Below are 17139 nucleotides of genomic sequence, written 5' to 3'. Positions count from 1 at the left end.
TTATCAATTTGGATGTGGGTTTTTACTATATTTGCATTTTCTTCTCGCTGTTATGTAAATGTTTTGAGGTTCTTGTAGATTTGATTTGGTTTTGATGACCATATTAGCATATTACATACCGCACATTCCAATAGACAACAATTGCTGTGGCGATATATAGTTTTTCTTGTTCTTAAAGAGTGCAGTTCCAACAGAAGGTAGCTCTAGTCTCACAGACTCACATTGTTTCTTGTTTGCATACTACAAACTAATCAGTCGTATCCACCTGAACACATACTGCACAAACCTACACACTCGAGGGTTTTGCTCCTGAAATCTATGTATCATATAGGATCTTGTGAATTGAATAACACTAATTCCCTTAAACGTTACATGTTGGTCGTCAATACTGCAGAATCTAATTTGTTCATACAATTAAATACTGTTTAATTTATATTTAGAGAAAATACTAGGCGGTTTCTCTAATTGGATAAACATATATAGAATGTTCAACTGCATGCATGAGTAGTTAAATATTGAACACAATTTATTTGAAGGAGCTCACAGCTAAATAGGTAAACCTTAGAACAAAGAGTGTATGTCACTGTTAGTTGATTTTTGATGGTAAGAAACTGGGGACCCAGCTGTACCTGATCATTGGACTTTCAATTATCCTGACTAATGAAACAGCTCAGTACCAAACAAAGCTACACAGATCATCTCACTCCATTCTACACTCATATCTGGGTTTAAATACGCACCCATTACAATCAATTGCTTATGTTAATGTCTTTTTTGTGATTCAGCATAAGAATCTCTTTTACAAAAACTTGAACGAAATTTGCCTTCCGATCAGCTATCCTTTTGATCTCGGTGGGTCGAACATCGGTTAACATTGGCTTGTGCTTGTATTTGTATAGTACTTTGACTCACACCTTCGTCTACAAAAGATTTGTTAGTATACGTTTTTATCGCTCAAACTCCATAGCCTTAAATTTTAATTTTTGTAGTTTCCAAGTTGTAGATTGCATTCTATACTTACCACTTATCAGGTTAAATTAGTTTCCGTCCGTCAGTTATTGGGTGACAAAAAATCTCAGGTTCTAAACCAGTTTAGTAAACTTAATTGCGATGAAGGAAACAATGATTGTTTTTAAAATAACATCTTGCCAAAATATCACGTACCAATCCAACGGTGACACAGAAATACAACCGTTGCAACGCCGCACGGGGTGAGTGCATTGTACCCAAGACTGCGTGTCCGTGATAAACTTGGCAGATTAGGTTGCAATTTGTGGCGCCTGCACACAGTCACAGGCCTTGTAATTCGTGCCAACCCCCCTGTAAAGTGGCGCATACAAACACACACTTAAGCAGGTATGACTCAGTGTGCCCCGTTCGCTCAGGGCGGTTATGTTACACCCTTCACGAACGCCTTCGTACTTGCCTGAGTCACATAAAATCAATATGGCGTGCCACTTGCAAAATATTTCTTGAGGGTAAGTTACTACTTTGAATTGCATGCAATGCATTCACACACTATTGCTCATTATTATTTAATTAATTCATTTAATTACTTACGTTTTAATTGCATTTAATATATAATAAAACTACAGCTTGTAAAAGTGTTTAGTTAGTTAATTAATTTAAATCGTTCGAATACTTTATTGTGTGTGATGCATTAATAAACCACTCGTCCCAGGTTTCATACGTGGTACGATCGTCGACAGATTTACTCATGGAATTAATTATTTAAATCGTCAACTTAATGGTTTTAATTGCACGCTCCTCATCAACAAACTATTATCACGGATTATGTAGCTATTTAATTGTATACATTTCTTAATTGTGTGTTATAAATGTATTAACGAAAGAAAGCCACTTAAGGAATTAAATAAAACGTAAAATTGTTTACATCGATGCTTTTACGGGGTAGTTTATAAAATGAATTACGTAAAACAGAAAATGTATTTATCTTCTCATAGTAAAAATTATATTTTAGTTTAACAGTTTTTACTAAAAGAGGTTTTTAAATACGACATTTTGAACATATGGAAGATTAAACATTTTCTTCGTATTTATCCAACGAATTGAGTTCAAATTATTTTGATTGAGGTTACTTCGACAGCAATTAAATTGTGGAAATATTGTTTCCTAAATTTATAAATTCAAGTTTCTAGATTACTATCTGATAAGCAACGGTATGAGAACTGAAGACAAACAAAGTTTATTGTAGGACAAAATTAAGACCACCAATTGATTGTGGTGTCTTATAAAATATTCTCATTTTTAATATAAAATATTCTCTTTGCTTCATTTAAATCTAACTATTTGAAAAGTAAATCAGGAAAAATACATCGAATGTAAATATTTATGTTAATTTTTGCAATGGAAATCAACCAACAGTATCTTATGGTCATAATATAGTAAAATTCTTCATTATAAATAATAAAAATACACCTATATTGTGTTTTAAACTTAATTTCGACACACTTAAAAAAGCGTTAAAAATTAACATCACTTGCATGTTTTATGTATCAAGCTAATACAACATTAAATAAACCCGAACCCTAAACAACATCAAATATTAAACCAGCAATAACAGCTGTCTCTTCTTGCTACAAGCAAAATAAAACATTGAATGCATAAACAATGCTACACTGAAAGTAGCAACTACGGAATAAATAAATCAGCTGACTGCATTAAAAATCAGCTGTTGTGTTACTGTCGTCAGCTGGTAGGGGTGAATCAATGTTGCATGTGTCCTAAATGACGTCCATTTGACCTAAATTGTGTTTGATCGTCGTACGGTTGTCCTACTTTTGGTTGTTTAATACTTGATACCATTGTCATTATTGTATTTGACTTTACCTAAGGGAAATATTGTTTACTTTTGATGATGCAACCACCTCCAACGTTTTGTTTGCTTAGTTTTTAGCTATTTTAACGACAGACCATCATGGGAGATAGCTAAACCCATCAAATTTAGTAACGTTGAAACTGCAGACTAAATGAAATGGAAGTGAAAACATTGAGTATATTGCGTTATGTAATGGACAAAACACGATGACGACCAAATGACGATTTTGTTTGACACTAAAGACATTCTTGTCAATTCTGCTTTTGGTTGTTTGGGTGTAGAGGCGTGTAATTTATGCTGATCAACTGATAATTATTTTCAAACTCTGCCATCAAGCTGCTGTACAGGCATTCGAAGAGGTTACAGTTTTGATAACTTGCATAACTTCTATTGACATTGCAAAATCTCAACACTGCAAAATACTATGTTATTCGGATTTTGTGTCACAGCTCAAGACATCAGCTAATCCATTGTTGCATTGTTGTCATTTATTTTTTTTTATGGCGATTGCTACCTCCTATTACGACCTGTAGTTAAACTGGAAGCTAAACGAACAGATTCTTAGAGTTAATTGTTAAAACCATGTCCACATGGTCACCAAGAAATCTTAGGAAAAACACTATGATGCATATCTACTATCTATTCTGCGTCATTTCCCGAGAAAATCATTAAATCTGCTTGAACAGATATCGAACCAGTTTGTAATATCATCTGACTCACCCAATATCAATATCATTGACTCATCGTTACTTCCCGAAGATTTCTGGCCGTAAACCTTTCCCCGCTCTGTTTCCCGAGATCACGCCGCGCCGAGCTAGTGATGGGAGGGATGGGATCACGAAAGCTATTGTTTACCTCAGCTTCCTTGTTTACCTATCAGAAAGCCTTCGACGACGGAAATACCGAGACAGACATCTGTTTGTGTACGATGATGATGTTACTCGCTCAGCTGACGAAGGACAAGCAGACAACTCTCCAGGTGATGTAGAGAGTTCAGAATGTTCAGAAGATTAACACGTTAGCTTTGACTATATACATCCCACGTAGAGTTGTAGCCAGGAATAAGAATGGACTTAGTCGAGTGGAGCCGATAGCTGTAGCTAATGTGTTATTTCAATTGAACGTACTCAAATGAGCCACTCATGAACATACAGTAAAGATTACTCTCCCTTAGTTCAAAAATGACAATTTTTGACATAAAAGATGTTGCAGATCTTTCAGTTTTACTTGTTAAAAAGAATTGATGCAACTTGATCAGTAATCAACACAAGTGCGCCTCCTACATACTCCTTTTATCTATGCTCCTACAGTATATAAATGCACTGTTTTCCTGTGATAAGTTGTGTGTGATAAGTTGTGTACAGTGGCTAACTAACTGCTCATAATTAGGTGCTCAACACACCTCACACAAGGACAGTGATACTTTGTAAGTCTCGCTTGGGCAGTAAAGGAAACAACAGTATTGCGTCAACTGCTTGGGAAATTAAAAACCACATTTGTAATTCCGCTTCTGCTTTCCACCGGGCTATCTTGCGTCACTACTTGCGTGGCCGTCGATTATAAGTTCTCTTGATGGGAGTGAGGTCTTGTAAAACCGTAATAAAACTTTAACGGCATCGATTTATTAATACTATTAGAACTTTATGATTCGTGTCCTTTCCAGGGGTGATGAAAAATACAACTTGGGTCTATAACTATGGGCAATCCTTTACCTTGATCTTTCAATAATGTCTTGATTTTATTCTATGAAAAAATTGACTTTAGCTTTGGAAGACGTACTTAGATTCGAGATGGACACAGATAGCATAGGAGTCATTGGGAAGATCTTAAACATTCATAAATTAGGAGGGATATTTTGGAAAAGGAATTGACTTTTTTAAAGTTACGTAAAAGAAGGGCATACTTATCTGAGCACGAGCATTGGAGTGAAGTGTAAGAGAATATCCTGATGTGTACGAGTGTTTTCGGGTTTCGCCTTCTTTGGTAATATCCTTCCAGAAATTTGCTTTCAGATCACCCTGCATTTCCTCTTCTCCGTAGCTTCAAAACTTATCAAACCTTAAATTGTTTTATACATACTAAACTTCTTAAATGATGGATAATTTTTTGTGCAAAATCAATAAATTTCACCGGTATAGTAAGCAGGGAGATTTGATTCTTTAACTATCGAGGTAAAACGTTTCCAGTCGTTACTTGTAGCGGTAAATAATCCCTTTGCCTAAGAATATTCATAAATAATCATGCACGGTCATGTTTTAAATTTCATGAGTCTGCAGGTTTGCTGCATCGCATTCCTCCCGTTACACGATTAAGGATTGTTCTCGATGGAGGTCTGAAGGCGTTTTAGTCAGTTTTGAGGCCTCGGCGCGGAGTCGAGATGATTCGCCTCAAGTTTCTGAAAACCGGATTTTGCCGCAGCACTACACTACAACCTAGGACAGCCAAATTATCTTTGGATCCCGTACCGGACCGGGATCAGTTTCCAGATATTGTGTTTGTTTGTTGAGGTTTCTTCCAAAAATGTCTACTGTCTAAATCCGTGCTAAGTAATACCATAGATAAAAGGATACTCCTTTTATCTATGGTAATACATTAAAACCGTTGAGCGACGAGAATACTTGCTCCGTTTGAGAACTTTCTAAGATATTCTCATCCTGTTTTACAAACTGGAGCTTTGGTGGCAGTTTCATGTCTTGTCACGGTTATAGTCTGTATGATGGAACCTGTCTCCTGACCCACCGTTTACGTAGGATTGGCCCGGAGGGTCATTATACAGGTACCATCTTACAGACTATAAGTATGTCGATCTCAACTTTTGTCCATACTTTGAATCTTTGCTCATGATACTAGAGGACTAATACAGTAGTAGTTCGCAAGACGTGTCTCTGTTAGTTTGTCATAGTAATATTTAAGTTGTTGAAATAACTGGGGAGTGTGGAGTTATTGGAACTGAACTTATAGTGATCAAGAGGGACTGGGAAGAGGACTGAAAAAAATCAATTTTTTCGTTAAGGAAGCATCAAGGGCAAATTTATTTTAGCGATCCTTGTACAAATAAACCCAATATATATCTTCCACAATTTAAAACAATAAGTGTTCACCTAGAAAACTCAATGGAGAAACAGTATTCTGTACTACTTATAGATAGTAAAATACTCTAAATATAAGACATAAAGCGTTATCGAGCATAAACAAATCTTATATAATTTTAGCTGACCGATACGGATGTTGTGCATATTAATCTTTGACGAAATTAACTCCCTAACATAAACACGATGCCATATCACCAACGATATTTCTGTTGGCACCTATTGTATCCTTGTGTTATATAAACTTCTATTTCGTATTGAATGAGAAACATTTCACTTTTCTAACGTAATTAGTTAATTAACATTGTGAGATCAGGTCTTTGTGTTGGGTGAAAATAAAGCTGCGTTTCGCATGCGTCGAGCCATTGAAACAATAGTTACTCCAATAGGAAAGGACCAAATGTAGCTTCTCAAATGTACTTGTAATGTAATGTGCTTTCTCAAATGTAGCTAACAATCAACATGCTTGAATTTTAATTATCAACTGATACTCATTTTTGATTGGCGTTAATAAGCTAAGTACATCCACAGTAAATTGAAACGCCACTTGCCGTTATTGATTAAAGATGAATTTAATTAGACTCAATGTCAGGTAAAACTAACAGAGTGGTTGCAACTCGATCGATAATGGCGGTAGGAACAATGGGAGTAATGGACAAATGGCAAACGAACTAACACAGAGTTGTAGGGTCGATATTCTATAAGGAGCTAACACTAGCACAGCCATGGCTAATCCAGTACATTTTAAAGTTTGGATTTTATGGATTGTTTTTACTCAACCTCACTAGAACGGACAGAGTAAAAATATTTGGTTTTACAATACCTTTATCAGTTCCAAAACTGTAACAATTAGTATTATATTACACAAATCGAATGGTTTCGTCACCAAGCTAATAAATAATAGATACTAGGATAACTCATGCAATTTCTCCTGAAACTTAAAAAAAACACGTCAAGCGTAAAAGAAGTATTGTATGTTTTAGTGATGAAAAGAAGGAAGTCTGTCTCAATATAAGTTATGCAAGTGAAGGATTAAAACAGAGCACGTCCTATTGTCTTGTGGATCATTGGTGAACATCACTCAGTGGGATCCACTGTGCCAATAGTTACATCAAATGGTATCTAATGCAATGGTGTTAAACATAGGTAGCATGAACCGTAAAATCCCTGAATAAAATGAAAACCTAAATCTGAATCAGCTCACTCAAAACAGCTCACACTAGTTTTTTAAACTTCGAATTTTACAACAGGGTAAAAACGTCAGTATACAAAGTAAACCACATAAGACGACGAAAACCAATAAGGCAAACATTCTATATTCCTTATCCATAAATAAAAAATACCCGATTCCGTTAAATTTGAACAAAATGTACTGTAATGCATACCGCGCGGTCATTCACCTCTGGTGGCGCTCTCTGTTGTGGCCGTAGTACACACTGGGAGTCGAGCACGATCTTGCCATAATGGCCTCGTTACTGAGATGGTTCATATGGAAATGCTACCATTGAACGTCTTGAGCCCTCGCAGCATAAGAAGAGTAAGCATTGTTACAAACAGCTGATTTCGAACACTTGCAGTGGATTTGCAGATTTTGCTGTATTTTCCACTAACTTCAATGTTTATTCGTCTACTATACCACAGAAAACATACGGTTATAGTAGTATGTTTTCTGTGACTATACTGAGTTGCAGGCTAGAGTGAGGCAGAACCACAGGGGTATAGCTGTTGCCTCGTTTGTGAAGGATTTCCATTATCTTTGAACGATGAGAATCCCACCTGAGCTAAATATTGTTGAATATTATAAATAAACGATTGTAATTATGAAACATGTTCAGACGGATAGAATGAAACAGACTGTTTAAAATGTAAATCATTTATCATCGACTAATAAAATAGCACTGGATTTAATAACTAATAACTATAACTGTTGGCACATTCTATAACAATAAATAAGATTGGATTTTGTTGAGTGACTCAACTAGGCTTCTTTTAGGAATAAACTAAAGCACCGATAATGATGCTGATTTAGTTTTATCACTATACTATTGCACCTCTGCATACGCGAGCACTGTCAAACCAAACGTTGATATCTCCAATATATCATACATTGTGTTTCATTGTTTACCTAAGATTGCTAACAATGTATTTCCTAAAACAAAATGTTATGTACCTAACTGTTTTTTGTGTTTATACATACGGTCCTAAAACACTTAATCACTGCTATCGTTTTGGGCATAAAATATCGCTGCTATAATTTAAGCAGAATTTATGTACTTTAACACAACCCAAATTAAAGTACAGATATTTACTGTTTAGGGACAAAACAAGATCGCATGTTGACACCCTTGCTTCCTTTACTTCATTGCATTTTAGCATATTTTGTTTGTGGTTTTGGTAATTTGTTTTCAGTAAAACTCAAAATGGTATTTCTACAACCTCAAAGAGTATTTCCTTTAATGCGTTTTGTGCTGATCGGTAAATTAAGTTTTAGGTGGGATTGCAGTAGGCTTACCTAATAAATCAACTACAGTTTGTATAAGTTATACTATGTCAGTTTCAATAGGCCTACATATCTGTTGACAGCAATAACAAGACATAATTAAAAAATCGCTCAAAAAGGGTAAATAAAATTTACAATTATTGATCATTTTTCCAGTTCCCTTAAAAGGTCAATCGAAAAATGATAACAATTTGATTTGATGCATGTAAAATCAATTGTTATTCTTGACTATGTATTAGCATATCCTATATTACATTTTGACGTTTCAATATTCGATGTAAAGCACAGAAAACATAGTAGTACGTTTTCTGTGATGTAAAGACACAACAAGTTCCATAATTAATTGTTTTTTAGAACCTTGGAATATTTTCAGGAGCAATACAAGTGGGATGCTCAGAAAACTAAAGTAATGTAGATTGTAGTTTGTAGGCTTCCAGAGACAAACCTTTTACAACTACAACCTGAAACCTCACTTTCTGTCTCTCTCCCACACTACAGGTGTTCTGTGTGTGTGTGTGTGTGGGGGGGGGGGGGGTCAATGACTCTTCTGGTCCTACAGTAGATCCCTGGAACCTTTAATTCACTAGGAGCTCCTAGTGGGGAATTCCTCAGTAATCCACTGTGGAAAATTACTGTCCGAAGTGATGATACCTACTCCATGGTGTCGTAGATTTTAACTCAAACTTTTATTTTCTATCATTCGTATAAAAATCATCTATTTGGACTCCACACTCCCACATACCGGTAATTGAGTTTTCTCTGAATTTTACAGAAATAAGTAGAATGTACTGAAGATTTAACAATTGTTGCGAGAACAGTATGGCAATAAACATGACGTTCCTACTCATTTTAATCAATCTCACATTCCCAAAATACATATACTGCAAGTGAAAGTAGAACTGAGCATACTGTATTTCCATAATTCAAGTCCCAAAACAAGTTTTTACACATACAGTGTGTTAAAAAAGTCCTGGGACGGCTTAATATTTTTTTAACGAACATAGATACCGTTTTGTATCTAGACATTTATCATAAAAAACTACCTTTTTAAAGCAATTATCAATTTTCCTCTCCTCCTGTTTAACTGTTTCCTGTCCTTCAACTGTTCGTTTTCCCTGCAGAAAGTTTCTGTATAATGCACGTGTTTCAATGTCATTTAACTTAACAAGTTGATCTGTTTTCCAGTTTGATTTATTGGAATGTAATGTTTGCAGGAGAAGGTGAAAGTCTCTGTATACTTTGAGTCCTACTGTCCTGACAGCGTAAAGTTCCTCACCAAGCAGCTGTACCCTGTCTTTGCCGGACCACTGGGCCAATACCTCAACCTGACGTTGGTGCCCTACGGCAAAGCAACTGTAAGTATCTTGAATCTTCTATCTAAGGGTTTTCTATATAGGCTAACATGCCAGTTTTAGCCGTCCGACTTAACCGATCTATAAAATAATTGAGGTGTCATTATAAAACTGATCTAGGAGAGGGACGAATGGTAATTTTGCTTTAGGGCTTCACCCTTCTTGTGTTTTATTTATTTTTTTGAATTCACTTTTAAAAGCCAGTGATGTGGAAGGACTTGCAGTCTATAAAATCAAAAATTTTAATTAATTGTAAATAAGTATTTTTATTGACCTAATAGCTGTCTTAAAACATAATCTTTGAAAGGTAAAAGGGTATAAGGCGGATTTGTTTTGCTTGGAAACAAGTTTTGAGCACTATTAAAATGTACAATTTGCGCACACAAGGTCTCCTCGAGTTATTTATTAAGATTTTAGTTGTAATTGCCGTTTCAAATGTGTGATTTGTTAAAATAGTACATAAAGCATAGGTACTTACTATCGATTTTATAAAAATGTTTGTGGAATTGAGATATTATAGGTATGTGTATCTTTTAAACATCAAAATCAAACAAAAGATGCCACTGATGCAGAAAACAAAATAATGAATTTGAGTTGTTGGGTGCAGCCTTTAAGTTAATTAGCATTGCAAAAATATTGGAGACATGCAGTTTTTATGTTTGGACATACTTGACAGAAGCTTAGTCAAAAATAGTTCACATCCACAACAACTCCTATAAAATCCTCAAATTTTAACCCAAATTAATTTCTGTTTAAGGTTTACAAGTTGAAATTGTATCCAATTCATGTAATTATCTTTTAATTTGTTGCAGACAACACGAGAGGACTCGAATGTGACGTTCGTATGCCATCACGGGGAGAAGGAATGTAAGGGCAACAAGGTGATTGCTTGCGTCTTGGATGAGAGCATCAGCTTTGCCGACCAGTTCAAGTTTATCAACTGTACCAGTTCAATCATTGCAAGCAACCCCAAGAAAGAAGACTACCCTGTGAATGAGGTGAGTTGCTGGATTTGAGTTCATCGTTAACTTCAGTAAAAGTACTAAAAATAATAAACATATTCTGTTGAGGATTTGCATGGTAAAGTTCATAGTTATGTTGCCTCCAAAACTATGCTCCGTTCACAAAATTTAGACGATTTTAGCAGAAGAAATCTATACCCTCCGGCCTCCACGTCTTGTTCCTACCATTAAAACATAACCGAGATTTGTCAAATGTTAATCATCAGCTGCAACATATTAAGCAGAAAATAAGTGGTGGGGGAACTTACCCTCAAGCGGCGTAAATTTTTTGAACGGACTATAGTTCTAATAATGTCAAATATAGGCAATAACTCTACTAACATACATCTTCTGATTGATATTTAGGCTATTCATATTCACATTAACTTTTATTGTTTAATTTCACATGAACAAATGAACCCAATTTTAAAATTGGTGATTAGTGGTGATAGCATCTTTAGCTATGTAACCTATGAAGTAGTTTCTCTACAGTTCATTTAACCAAAGAATGTGAATATTTAACATAACTATTTTTCTTACCAGAAATGTACTACAGGGATTACTATACATGTATAGCTGTAATTTTTGTAAGTCAAAGAGTAGTAATAAATAATAATATACATTTTCTAATTTCATAAATTTTATGGTAAAAATGTTTTCATATAAATAAGGGTTCACAAACACAACATCTGTTACTACTCCTTTTTTAATAAAAGGATCCATTTACGGCAAAGCACTTACAAAACCACTGCGGCCTGCCACGGTGAATGAATCATCTCCATTTATACTTGGCTTAAAATACCTACTATGTATGGTCGCCATTTCATTGAACAGTATCAACAGAAAGGGTCCTGAGGATCAAGCCTTATTATCCCTTGTTCACTTGCTACTGTAAGTAAACTTTGTTATTTTACAACATAGTTAGTTAAAAGCTAGTGATAACGTCGCCGATTCTCTAGTAGAAATGACTCAAACTAGGTACCTAATTGTGGAAATTCCATGGAGCAAGTATTGGTAAATAATTCACAACGTTTGCAGTGCGTCAGCGGCAGTCTTACTGTTGAGAAGGTGAGCGGATGTGCGGCCGGCCAAGAAGGCTCGAAGTTATTGGACATGTACGGCAACATGACCACAGCAATGTTCCCCAACAACCTCCAGAATGTCCCTACCATCGTCTTTGGTGACGTAAGTATTAGTCTGATAGACAAATTCAGTATAGTTTCAAATTCAAAATTAGAGCAACGTACTCTTGTTTAGATCAGTTTTGCCCGTTCTCATGGGCCTTGGGCGTGTCCAAAAAAACATTGTTTTTTGGAGACCACAGTAGACATCCCATCTGTACGGACTAGCTGTATCCAATCATTTGATTCAAAGAGAACATGAGCCTCTTACATTGTGTGTTAATGTTAACATTTGAATGTCTCGCTTAAGGATATAACAAACTGTAGAACACAAGGGCCAAGGTTTTATAGGGTTTTTTTTTCGGGATAGCAGGCTTACCTGGATGGGAAAGAGTCCAAACTGACACAAGAAACACCAAACTTTACACAATATACACAAAACATTAGAATATTTTACTGTCACAGACACCATTTTCAACTAAGGAAGAGAGAGAGTCTCAGACCTGAAGAAAAACCTCTTTCTTATTAATTTGAATATGCTGTCAATCACAGTGAAATATTCTAATGTTTTGTGTACAATGTAAAGTTTTGTGTTTCTTGTGCCAGTTAGGACTTTTTCTCATTCAGGTAACCCTGTTATCCTCACCAAATTGCTACAACCCCTCAGTTTTTCATTCAACTACCATTCACTTTTATTCTAAAAGTATAACTACTAAGGTTACAGATTTTCCACATCTTATTTGCATTTAATACAATGACCATTTAGTTTTGAAGTATCTTTTTTACTGTTACCACTATTTCTTATCAAATAAGGTCTGGGCCTGAGATATCCGAATGAGAGCATATGTCTTGCTACAACCAAGCAATTTATACTTCTCTTTATAGCTTTAACAACTTTATTTTTAACATGTTTTAATTTCAGTTGACTGTAAGAGTTATAATAACTTGTTAAGATTATGCCATACTAATGTAAATAAATGGTTCCAAAAAACCTTGCTAAACCAAGTGGCTCATTGTGTTTTCTTGAAAAGTTCAAGTCAAGCTGAGGACAGAACTGAAATACTCACTCAAAAATACTTGACAACTTTAGTACTAGCAAATTTGTGCACACCTCTGGAAATGTTTAAATCTGACAATACCTCTAATTTTCAGAAATTCGTCAAGGCTGACCATGATGCCGCAGTGAGTGACTTCCGCAAGGCCCTATGCAGCAAGATCCCCGGCACCAAGCCCGCAGAGTGTTCCAAGAATGGTGCGTCGGGTCTACAAGCTGCCATCCTGCCACTCCTCTTCGCCGTCTACGTCGTGTCACGAGTGTGAACATAATCAAAATATTGTAACATTTCCCAGACCTGCAGTAGTGGTCTGCGCTTAGTTTACGTGTACTTAAGTTGAATGTTGTTTTAGAGTGTGACGTTTCAGACTGTACGTAGCCTGTGCATAAATTATTTAATAAAGATTTTTATATGTAAGTGATTTGGAGTTGCTTTTTACCAAGGCAGAATGGGCTAGTTTCTCTGAAGGAAATTTAGACCTACACAAATGCGCGACCACTTTATACCTGATTAAATGACTGAGTCGAGGTGGACCATGTCCTTAGGCATGTTAGCCACTTGTAGCACTCCCCGTTTGGTACCTGAACCTGAACTGCAGCATCCTATCTACGAGCCCTTCCTGAGGAAGTTATCTACCCCTAGTCATGGTTCCAAGAGTTATTTTCTCTAGTAGGTGCATCCTTAGGAAGCCATTGTCCTTGATAATTGCTGTTACAGTGTTACTTGCCTCGTTTATAATCGTAGAATGTTTGCGCGACTATCTGAGTAGAGGAGCAATAGAGGGACCTTGCTAACCCTGTGAAGCATTGCCATATCCTCTTGTGCTCCTCGTGAACCTACCTGCAGACCCACAGGAGATTCCAAAAAAGGCTTTACTGGTTCAACAAGGTCTGAGGCCAAGTTTGTTACCTTGTCCCCTTCTATTTCTGAGTGTCCAGGGACTTGACAGAGCATCATTATATCGCACCCCCCCACCAGCGCATATACTTTTAAAGGTTTAGAGAGATTTCCGATGCTGACACACCAGGCCTAGGGCCTGTGAGCCTAGAACAAGATTTCGGGAAATTTTACTGGGACCCAAAACCTGCAACGGGTCCTGCGACACAGGCCCGATATTTATATGAATATTAATACACGTTATTTATGAAGCAAATTGATTAAAATCAGTAAGACTAAGAGCGCTATGGCAAGTAGTTTACAACAGCTAAACTTTTACTACTTGACCGATCGATAGAAATTTTTTACCAGTCTAAATTTTAAATTTTCTGCAGTCATGTGGGTTGCATCAACTGTCCTCGTGGCCTGCATGAAGTCGCTAAAATTGGGCCGTATTAAGAATCAATGTAATGAATCACGGCGGTTCACACTAGAGAGGCCCCTCTATATTGATTCAACACAATAAACTCTTACGCCCATGCGATAGAAAGATCTAAGCGATAGCGGATGTTGACGAGAACATTCCTCAGTGGGTAACGATGCTGATGTCCCTGCGGCTGCGGGAAATTTTCATTTTTTGCCGCTACTGCGGGAGACGATAATGATGAAATGAAATATTACTTTATTAACCGACTTCCCGACTACCAACAAAAGGAGGAGGTTCTCAATTCGTTTGTGGCGATGTTTTTTTTTTCTATGTATGTTCACCAATTTCTCTGTGATTCTTTTACCGATCAGTGTGGTTCCACCACCAAAATAACCAGGAGAGTTTCTATTTGGTACCTTATATATTAAGTTTAAGTATAATATTTGTTTCGGTGAAAAATTCTGAAAACCTTAAATACTCAACATTTATTTTGTTTACATTTGTGCAGAGAAGGCAATAAATAATAATAACATTCCCACAGCTGTTAGTTGAAACCATTTAAATGAAGCTACAGACAATTCTTCATGAAACAGTTGCTTCATATTGATTAATAAACTATTTCTTGCCATGGAGCCTAAATGAATTACATTGAGAAAAATGCATTTTGTTTTGGTTACTATAACAAATGTATTTTAACGTTTGACCTGATTTGTGTATACAGTAATTCTGTTTTTAGTATTGAATATTCTGACTTACAAAAACATATATGTTTCAGTGAATAGCTGTATGATATTGACAAATAAAGGTGTATTGTGAAAACCAAAGCATTCGTAAAACAGGTCTAAATATAAATTAAATGCAATTATTCCTTACACGACCTAAGACGTGTGACAGTGCATAATCGTCAATTGTCTTAAAAGTGTTAAATATTTTAATTACTAAACATGCATTTGCAGATGAGGAATGTTTATTGATATTCTCTACCCAGTTACTATATCATATCAATACTATTATGCCTGCTTCGGAAAGTCCTAGAGGAAGATGATTTGCAATTGCAACTAGGCTATATCTTGAGCAAACAAAACTCCCTACATGACTTACTTACACCACTTTTAGCTGAACCAATCTTTCATATAATATTTTCCAAAGGTACTATACGTGTTAACGACCAATTTTCCACTTTTGAGAGGTTTTTTAGTGCTGGTAGCTGAGGAATAACTTTCATATTGTTCCAAAAGGCTTGTGACGTTCAGTCACTAAAAATCATGAAATAATTTATTTTTGTAAAAAAATACAACCGACTTCAAACGCTCTAAAAAGAATGAAATAATTTCAATAAAGTAAACTTTTGTATTAGGCAAGCTCACGTATTTCAAGTCGGCGCGGCTCAAACTGCAAATATGATTGAAATTAAATACTGTGTGTATTTTGAAAATCAATAAATTGTAGCTGGATAACTTAAATATATAAAAAACATACTGAACTGTTTTGTTTATATAATATTAAAGGAAATATTTTCTTGTATTTTATGTTTACTTCAGAATAAATGCATTATGAAAATAACACACACAAATCTATATATATAAAATCCAATGTATGTTTGTATATTTGTATGTTTGTATATTTGTATGTTTGTCCTTTATGGACTCCAAAACCGCTCGACAGATTGTAATGAAACTTTCAGGCATTATTAAGTATTATTCAAGGATGGTTTGTGTGAAGTTTGGTGCAGATCCGTCAATAGGGCTCCGCCCCAGTGGCTCTGGAGTTTCCCATGTTAACCTTATGAGTACTCATATTTAAATGGAATTAAAGAATCTTAACAGCTGGTGCAACTAAACAATTTGATTCTGTGATGTTCAATAGCATTAAAAAGTTAATAGGTTTACCAACAGGGCGCAGCACTATATATATTTTTAATTTATGAGAACAGCTAATTTGCAACCAAAAGGTGAGTGAGCGTAACGAACGAACTTCAACATGGAGGCGAGTTAGCGTAGTGAACGAGCTAACCTGAAGGCAAGAGAGCGCAGCGAACGAGCTCCAACCTAAAGGTGAGTGAGCGTAGCGAACGAACTTCAACCAGGACGTGATTGAGCCATGCGAACGAGCTCATCTTGAAAATGAACGAGCATGTGACATAAAACCACAATAGGACAGGACGACGTCTGTCGGGCCAGCTAGTGTTCTATATAAATAGGAAAATAATTTAGTTTGATATTATGATAGGGAAAAGAAGCTAGTTTAGTATTAAAACGTTACTTTTCCAAGTTAGAAACATTTAAATGCGTTATAATCTTTTTAAAGATACTCGTTAATACCACTATAATGCCGATCTCTGATTACGGTAATAAAATAACACTTAACGCATAACTATGAAAAAGACATGCAGATTAACACCTTTAGTTATAGATAGTCACCTGCAATATGGACACCCTCTTTCAATTTTGTATCAAAAATCATCATAGAGCCGCGCTGACTTAAAATACGTAAGCTTGCCTAATACAAAAGTTTACTTTATTGAAATTATTTCATTCTTTTTAGAGCGTTTGAAGTCGGTTGTATTTTTTTACAAAAATAAATTATTGTCACAATACATTTCAAGTTTTCAGCAATGCTGATGAAACAGGTGACTTTGTCCATTAGTAAAACTAGATTTACAATTCATTCCTACAAACTAAATAAATGTAATAGAAAAATGTTTAACTGTTATTTAAATATTCAGAAACAGATTCAAACTGTATTCGGAAGAGATTCATTTTAAACTCGCTTTTGAATTTTGAAATATTGTTAATTTGTCTGAATTTGGTAGGTAGACTGTTAGCCTGAGACTCCTATAAAATGGTGATCTTTCATACAGACAGAGGCGATGTCTTGGA

General features: G+C 35.6%; 1 protein-coding gene across 1 annotated transcript in view; it reads left to right on the top strand.

Annotated features, from left to right (window-relative positions):
* The window catches only part of LOC129005756 (GILT-like protein 1), a 28662-nt gene extending 15284 nt beyond the window's left edge, over positions 1-13378 (top strand). Inside the window, exons 2-5 of the mRNA XM_054434752.1 lie at positions 9643-9783; positions 10593-10778; positions 11820-11966; positions 13055-13378. Of these exons, the coding sequence (XP_054290727.1) occupies positions 9643-9783; positions 10593-10778; positions 11820-11966; positions 13055-13222 (642 nt within the window). The 3' untranslated portion in view covers positions 13223-13378. The remainder of the gene's footprint in view (positions 1-9642; positions 9784-10592; positions 10779-11819; positions 11967-13054) is intronic.
* Positions 13379-17139: the final 3761 nt, after the last annotated feature.

Source organism: Macrosteles quadrilineatus, unplaced genomic scaffold (genome assembly GCF_028750875.1).
Source record: "Macrosteles quadrilineatus isolate MER2022 unplaced genomic scaffold, UCM_ALF_1.0 Scaffold_32__1_contigs__length_1466915, whole genome shotgun sequence".
In the NCBI taxonomy this organism is placed as follows: Eukaryota; Metazoa; Arthropoda; class Insecta; order Hemiptera; family Cicadellidae; genus Macrosteles; species Macrosteles quadrilineatus.
This window is presented reverse-complemented; position numbering and strand designations above follow the sequence as displayed.